This window comes from Erithacus rubecula (assembly GCF_903797595.1).
Source record: "Erithacus rubecula genome assembly, chromosome: 16".
NCBI lineage: Eukaryota > Metazoa > Chordata > Aves > Passeriformes > Muscicapidae > Erithacus > Erithacus rubecula.
Genome location: NC_136668.1, coordinates 16,557,773 through 16,566,025, shown reverse-complemented (window position 1 = coordinate 16,566,025; position 8,253 = coordinate 16,557,773). Strand labels below are relative to the sequence as shown.

Here is an 8,253-nt window from a genome sequence, read left to right as displayed (position 1 = left end):
AACACCTTCCCTAAAGTGCCTTGGGGTGAGAATCCCAAGTGGATCAAAGTCTCAGCACAAAGCTGAGATTCCACTTTCCTGGAGCCCCAGAGTTCCCAGGATGTTCCTCAGCTCTCTGGGACTGATTTTGTGTCCTTGTCACCCTGCCCTGCCCCAGCCTGATTTTGGAGCACACTCAGCCAACCTCAGGCAAGTTTAATAAAGTTTTGTTTTTTTTTTTTTTCTCTACAGATGTCTCATCTCCTCTGTGCCTTACTGTCCTTGCTTTCCTTTGCTGCCCTACTGGAAAGTGCCCAGTGGAAACTGCAGGAAAATGGTAAGGAAGTCTCAGATTTTTGGAATTATAATTGTGACCATATGGAATTTGTTAACTCCAGTATCCTAGGTCAAGGCTGTATGTTTATTTGCATGACAATAATTAATTGGAATTAATTGAAAAATATTTAAAAGTACTAAAATGTCATCCAACAGCACATTTGCAATATTAGCAATTGTTTTATTTCCTATTTCTTCTCCTTGTGTTCAAAGTCTCAGCCTAGATGCAAAAACTGTGACTTAGGGAACAGCCCTAAAAAAACAAGGGAAGAATTAATTGTGAACAAGGAAGTATATTTCTGAATATATATAAACTAGAAGTTTATCAATTTCTGTGGTAAAGAACTTAAATGTCAATCCATTTGTAAAAATACAGGATAGGTAATAAACAATTCTTTTGAATAATTTATCCAAAAATTGGGCTAAATTCAGATTGCCCTCTCTTTCAATGACATTCCCCCATATCTTTACATTAAAAAGAATATTTATCATTTATCCTGATGGTTCCCTGGGAGAGATTTAGTGCTGAAAACAGCAAATGTTTGTCAACAAACTAAACTTTGACTTTGAAAACTCACTTTACCTGTGTCCACAGAGAGTTTGGGAGACTTCCAACCTTCCTAGAGCTGAGTATTTCCTGCCAGCTCAGATTCCCCATTCCACAATTGCTCCTTTGGGGTGCAGGCAGAGCTGAGACCCTGCAGGGAAGGGCTCAATTCCTGATTTTCCCTTTGCCATTGCCAGTGCTGGTCATCGAGTCCCAGTGGGATGCTGAGGCTCCTGCCAGCAGCGTGCAGCTCACCTGTGACAGCCCAGAGGAACAGGTGTACTGGCAAAAGGACTCAGAGTGGAAGCAGGAGGGGAAGACTCTGACTGCTGCAGTCAAGGAGTTTCCAGATGCTGGGAATTACAGCTGCCTGAGCCAGCAGAGCCACAGGGTGCTCAGCTCCCACCTGCTCCTCATCGCCAAAATCGACTCCCAGGGCCAGATGCTGAGGTGGATCCTGAAAAGCTTCACAGGTACAGCCCCAAAATGCTGGGCTTGTCCCTTCCAGATTTGTGCAGCCTCTGGGAAATGTCCCCATCCAAAGCTTTACTGCCAGGGGCTCCTGTGGCTCTGGGCAGTGCAGCACAGGAATTGGTGCCATGGGATTTATTTGGGATTTTTTGGGATGATAGGGTGAGGGGTGGGAGGAATTGGTGTGGAAAACCAGGGCTGTGTGACAGCACCCAGGAAAGGTTGTGCCAAGGGAGGTTTAGGGTGGATTTTGGGAAAGGTTCTGCCCAGGCTCCCCAGGGAATGCCAGAGCTCCAGGCTGGGACTGTTGGGGTTGGCCTCCACCATCCCTGTGGGTCTCCTGCAGCCCAGGAAATTCCAGGATTCTGGGATTTGACAGAACCAGGCCTGACCCAGGTTTGTAGTGCTCCCATTTGGACCTCTCCATTCAGGACTAACCCTGGGACAAGCCTGGGATGTTTTGCATTTTCTGCATGAGCCTCACTCATCTGAGTTTGATGTCTGAGTCCCTCCTGCTACTGCCAGGGAATCTGTGAATTTATCAATTCCTTCTCTCTGCCTTGGCTATTTTGGCAAAGAAGAGCAAATAACTCCTGCTTTCTTTCTCTCCCTGTCTAGGGTCCAGTGATACATTTTTGAAGTGTGAGGCAAAGAACTACTCTGGAATTTTCACATGTTCCTGGATGACAGAAAATAAGAGCCCAGATGTGAAGTTCACCATCAGAAGCCTGAAAGGGTAAGAGCTTGCACTTCCCTTCAGAGCCCCACAGAGCAGCCCTTGGTGCTGCTCTCTGTAGGATTTCAGGCTCTTAGGGGCATGCAGATGGGGGTGACCTCTTTTCCAAGTCTGAACATCCCCAAAATGTTTTGAGTCATTGCTGGGACAAAGTTCATTTAATGAGGGCATGGAAATTGCTCAGAAATTAATAAAGCCTTGAAAAAGGAATGAGTCCAAGCAGGCTGGAGCAGCCCCTGAGTAACTTAAGCAATAGCAGAACAGAGGAAGTGGAGCCAGGCCAAAAGCAGCAGAGCTGCAGTGCAGAGTGGAGTGGGAGGCTGTCCCCAGTGCAGAGCACATGGCCCCTGCCCTCCCTCCCCACAGGAACCCTGCAGAAACCTCAGGGAAATGGGAGCTGGGAGCCCTGGGGGGATTCCCTGCCTCCCACTGCTCTGGGGCTCTCCAAAACATGGGGTGCTCCAGCAAAGGTCACTGCAGCTCAGCTGGCTGAGAGCAGAAATAGAGCCAGCCTCAGGTGCTGCTCTGCAGCTCTTGGGGCTGCTTTCCAATAGAAATTCGTCAGCCCTCACTTCTTCAGCAGGGTTTGGGAGAGGGCAAAGCATGAAGGAGGAAACTGGAACTTGCCATGGGATGGTGGAAATGAGAAATGAGGTCCTGGTTTAGGTTGAAATATTAATTCCTTGAGCAGAGGCTGTGATTTAATTAATGACATGAACACATCCCACAGGGCTGGGAATGTGACAGCTCCCACTGGCCCTTTCCTGCAGCAAAGTGCAGGGAAACAAAGCATTGCCTCAGTTGTGATTATGGCAGCGCATTCCCAGTACAAACCAGCATTCCCAGCACAGAGTAGCATTCCCAGTGCAAACCAGCATTCCCAGCACAGAGCAGCATTCCCAGTGCAAACCAGCATTCCCAGCACAGAGCAACATTCCCAGCACAGATCAGCATTCCCAGTGCAAACCAGCATTCCCAGCACAGAGCAGCATTCCCAGCACAGAGTAGCATTCCCAGTGCAAACCAGCATTCCCAGCACAGAGCAGCATTCCCAATATACAGAGCAGCATTCCCAGCCCAGAGCAGCATTCCCAGTGCAAACCAGCATTCCCAGTGCTGTCCTGCTCCACTCAGCCCCCAGGGGGACGTGTCCTGCAGCAGCCCCGTGGCTGCCACCGAGGGGGCCCTGACCACCTACACTGCCCAGTGCCACCAGGAGAGCTTCTGCCCCTTTGCTGAGGAGCACCAGCCCATCAGCATCTTCCTGGAGGTGATTGACCTGGTGGAGTATGAGAACTACAGCACCAGCTTCTTCATCAGGGACATCAGTGAGTAGCCCAGGAGTGGGGGTTGGTTTGAGTGGGATCCCTGGGAATCCCTGCCCTGGGCTCTGTGAATGCCCACCAAGCCCCAGTTCCAGGAACAGGCTGGAAGAGGATGAGGAAGTGAAGCAGCAGCAGCAGCATCTTCCTGGCTGGTGACCTCGAGTGGCCCAGGAGCCACAGCTCCTGAATGTCCCCAGAGGATGCACAAGGGTGGCAAGGGCTCTGTGGGACAAGCCAGAGAATAAATAACCCAGCAGATTATTGCAGCAGCTCTCCTGCCTGAGAACTGCTCCCCTGTCCATTCCTACATGGGCAGCCAGGGCAGGTTCATGGACAGGGACAGGAAAAATAACTCTGAGCTGGCACAGGAACATGAGGCACAATCCCAGTAAAACAGAGCTTTTCCAAAATGCATTAGTGCTCAGAAATGCTGAAGATATTCCTGTGTGTCCAGCAGAGCCCTCTGCAACCCTCCAGGCCAAATGAAGAAGGATCTTGTCCAGACTGAGCCTAGGAATGTGCTTGATTTTCCATAAAAAGCACCCAAGGCAGTTACTGCACCTCAAATCTACTCCCCTCTCTCCCTGGAGGCTCCCAAAGCTCATTCCCATAAAACCAGCAGCACTAACACACCAATATCTGACATTAAATTCTTAAAATGAATGAATTCTCTGTGTTTTCTCTTGCAGTAAAGCCTGACCCCCCCCAGTGCCAGTATGTGGCCACCAATGGAACAGTGACCTGGACATATCCCAGAAGCTGGAGCACCCCAATCTCCTACTTCCCTTTGACTTTCAAGGTCAAAGTTAAAAGACCAAGGAAACACAGATACCAGGTAGAAACAACACAACACAATTTTCTTGCCTGAATAGTATAAATAATGTAAGTTTTGTATGCAAGAATAATGAACTAAAATTAAAAAAAAAAAAAAAATTAAAAATATGATGCTGAGCCCCAAAAGCAGCAAATTCTATCCTGGGAGAAAAAGCCTTTTCCATGTCCATGAGCAGGAAGATCCCTGAGGCAACTGAGGACAGAAAATCCTGTCCAGCATTGCATAGCTGTGTTTACTAATTCATTAGGAGGCTAAGGAGGGCCTTATGTGGGAAAATCCCAATTTCCAAACCCAGAACTCCAGATATCTGTGAGATAAATTTCCCTGTAGGTTGTTCACAGCTCAGACTTTACAGGTGAATTGGAAAGAAGAGATCAGCCACTCACCTGGAAGCATTTCTATGGAGAGTCTGGTCTTTCCCCCTCAATTCCCAATTAATTCATGGAATTAATTAACTGTCTCAGGGTTCAATCCCCAATGTTTGTCCAAACTGGACACACAACTTGGCTTGGAAAAGAGCTGGGAAACCCCAGAGCCCCAGTGCTGCCCTTGCCCACCCAGCTCTGAGGAAAGCAGAGACGTGGATTGGTGATCCCAGTTTTCCAGGGGATCAAAGCAAAGGGAATGTTCCTGCTGGGAATGATCCAGCCAGGACCAGCAGATGGGGCTCAGTCCCTGATTTCAGCAGCTCCTCCACCCTTCAGGGGGATGTGCCAGGGCTGGGGATGCTCCCTGTGCACTGGGGATTTCACTGACACTGAGCAGGAGCAGCTGCTGGGTTTTGGGGTTCCTGCTCTGGGAGAAGGAAAAGGGAAAAAAACAGATAAACAAACGATCCCTTTGTTTAATGAGTGCTTAGGATTGGGGTTTGGGATCATGTAGAACACCAGGCTCAGTGGGGTTGGGTCATATAGAACAATCCCTTGAGTGGGTTTGAGTTATTTACACCCTCAGTGGATTTGGGTCACTTTGGGACACCTCTCAGTGGGTTTCGGTGACTTTGGGACACCTCCCTCAGTGGGTTTGGATCCCTTTGAGACCCCTCTCAGTGGGTTTGGGACCCCTCTCAGTGGGTTTGGGACTCCTCTCAGTGGGTTTTGGTCACTTTGCACCTTCCTCAGTGGGTTTGGATCCCTTTGGGACCCCTCTCAGAAGGTTTTGGTCACTTTGGGACCCCCCTCAGTGGGTTTGGGACCCCCCTCAGTGAGTTTGGATCCCTGTGGGACCCCTCTCAGTGGGTTTGGATCCCTTTGAGACCCCTCTCAGTGGGTTTGGGACCCCTCTCAGTGGGTTTGGGACCCCTCTCAGTGGGTTTGGATCCCTGTGGGACCCCTCTCAGTGGGTTTGGGACCCCTCTCAGTGGGTTTGGGACCCCTCTCAGTGTCACCTGAGCTCTCCAGCTGTCCCTGCTGAGCAGGGCTTGTCCCAAGCCCAGCACTCTGGTGGTGTGGGTGCAGTGGAGCCTTTGGCACAGCAGCTGGCCATGGTGGCCCGTGTCCCTGCTGCTCTGAAGGAGCTGTCCCTGTCCCCAGGTGTTCCAGGCTGAGCAGCAGTCCCTGCAGCTGGCAGCCCCCGGGCCAGCAGAGGTGTGGCTGCAGGCCAGGGACTGCTGCTACCTCTCCTCCTGGAGCCAGTGGTCCTCACCCTGCAGGTAAGGATCCACCTGGGAGGGGGAAACAAGAGAATGCTGGTGCCAATTGATGTGGAAATGACAATTCTGAAATGCTCTTTCACAGATAACCAGCGCTCCTAGAGAAAGCAAAGAATGAATTGGCACAAGGACAGAAGCACAATTAGAAAGGAAGTTTCCATTTGAGATTCTTAAGAAGCCATAAGTTATTTTCTTTTTTTATTGCAACACTTGAATGTGGTCCTGATTTTGGCAGCTCCTAAATTCCCCAGATTCCAGTTACACTTTTAGTATCCATTTTATGTTACATTAACCTGGTTTTGACAGGTTGCTGGCAGCTATTAATGTATGTCCTGCATATTATTATCGTGCCTTAATTTATTTCTTGTTTATTTATTTGTTATTTATTTATTCATCTATTCAGTATTTTATTTATCTATTTATTTATTTATTGAGACTTGCAAGGCCAGTGGATGGCAGCTGCTGTTCAAACCATTGCATGTGACCATTTATTTGGAAAGTCACTTCCTGAGAGAACTGCTCAGACATTCCATTATTTAAAGGTTCAATTATTTGTATTTATTTCTGTCAGTCTGTGCAAGCACACAAAGCCTTGGCTGCCTCAGCAGCTGGGTGTACCCAGGCCATCCTCATCCTCCAGGATATTGAAATAAAAAGGAATTGCAGAGCCTGGGGGTGTTTGCTGCTGCCCTGTGCCAGCTCTCTGTGCCCACAGCTGCTGAGAGCAGCTGGAGAACACTCCATGAGGGATGCATGGAGCTGGGGCTGACTGGGAGCACTGGGAGCACTGGGTGAAGGCAGCTCTGAGCCTCCTCTCATCCCTCAGGAACATTTCAGGGTCTGGGGGCCAGGAGCTGCATTTATCACCTCACACACAACCTCCCCTCCTTCCCCTCCTGGACCCTTTTTCTGTCATCCAGGGAATTTCCATGTGCCCAGGGATCCCCCAAGAGCTGGAATTGCACCCCCAGTGCACCAACCCCCCCCCGGGAACTGAGCTGATGAGAATATTAATGATCCCACGAAATCAGAGTTTTGGAACAGAGATTTTTATAGCCCAGGTGTTCCCCACCATGGGTTGAACCTCAGGGAAAACTCCTGTTCTGAGCTCTGGGAGGAAGCAGAAGCACGAGTTGAAAACTTTGTATTTTTCACAGAATTTTTGAATTGTTTGGGTTAAAAGGACCTTAAAGCTCATTTTTTCCCCCCCTGGTGCTCAGAGCTCCATCCAGCACTGCCAGGGATGGATCCTTTTCAGACACCAAGCCCTGACTCCCAGGAGGGCAAAATACTCTGAAATATCTTTGAGGATTCAACCTCTGATACAGAATCACTGACATTCAATCCATTGCAACTCTGCTTCCTTTTTCCCAGTCTTAGTGATGGGTGGTAATTTAGGATATTTAAACATTGAAATGTGTGAAGTATCTGATATTTCAGAAAACTGCTGATTATTTATTTACAAGTCCTGTATTTATTAATATTAAGTTTACGCGTGTTATTTTTAGTTATAAAGGCAACTTGTGTGCTTGTTTACAAAGGAGCAAATAATAAATACATCTGAAAACAAGAAAATTTGGTTTATTTGTGATCTTTTCAGAATAATTTGTGTCACTCTTCACTGTTGTATCAGAGGATCAGACACTATTTCTGTCTCAATGTCTGCAGGGCAAATTAATTATTATTAATTACTAATATTAAATTCCCAGCCTGTAAATCTGCACAGAGCCAAGGGATCAGGATCTGCTGAGCCCTGTCCTGCAGGAGAGGAGAACTCTGGGGCTCTTTGTGTCTCCAGCTTTGAACTGAACCCACCTGAGCCAGACCTTGGGGGCTCTGAGGTTTCAGAGCTCACAGAACCTTCCTGAACTTTGGGGTTTAAACCTTGAAATCCCTGAAACCTCTCCTGAGCTTGAGCCCAGCCCAGTCTCCACTCTTGGAATATTCAGCTACATTTTGTATCCTGACAGAATTTAAATTGTTCTTTGCCTTCAAAACTGTCACAATGCCATAAAATGAGAGAAGCCTCCCCACAGGATTCCAGGCTGAGTTTATTCAGGAAAATAACAAAGCTCAGCTCTGCCCCATTCTCTGCAGGAATCACTTCACTGGCAGCTGGCTGCTCTCTAAACTTGGCTTTGATCCCCAATTTTCCATTTCCGTGGATCCAAGTGCCTGTGAATGTCTCCTCTGGGAATTTGCAGGCTCCCACCTCTGCCTAGATTGGATAAAAAGCAAAAAATATTCACTGTGGTGGATCCACACACAGGAGATCACTGTCTAACATACTCCATCCATCCAAGAACATCAGAATTGATGCCAGGCAATCCTTGGGCTTCTCTTCCTTCACTCCTCTCCTTGTTGCACTGTAAA

The 8,253-nt window shown here is 48.2% G+C and overlaps 1 protein-coding gene across 1 annotated transcript; it reads left to right on the top strand.

Moving 5' to 3' along the window:
• Positions 1-231: 231 nt before the first annotated feature.
• Positions 232-6,221, top strand: IL12B (interleukin 12B; the record flags this gene model as incomplete). The annotated part of the gene is made up of 7 exons (XM_079320027.1): positions 232-316; positions 1,060-1,335; positions 1,952-2,069; positions 3,204-3,397; positions 4,084-4,229; positions 5,762-5,880; positions 5,966-6,221. The coding sequence occupies 7 exons, from the start codon at positions 232-234 to the stop codon at positions 5,967-5,969; spliced, it is 942 nt and encodes a 313-aa protein (XP_079176153.1). The 3' UTR covers positions 5,970-6,221.
• Positions 6,222-8,253: the final 2,032 nt, after the last annotated feature.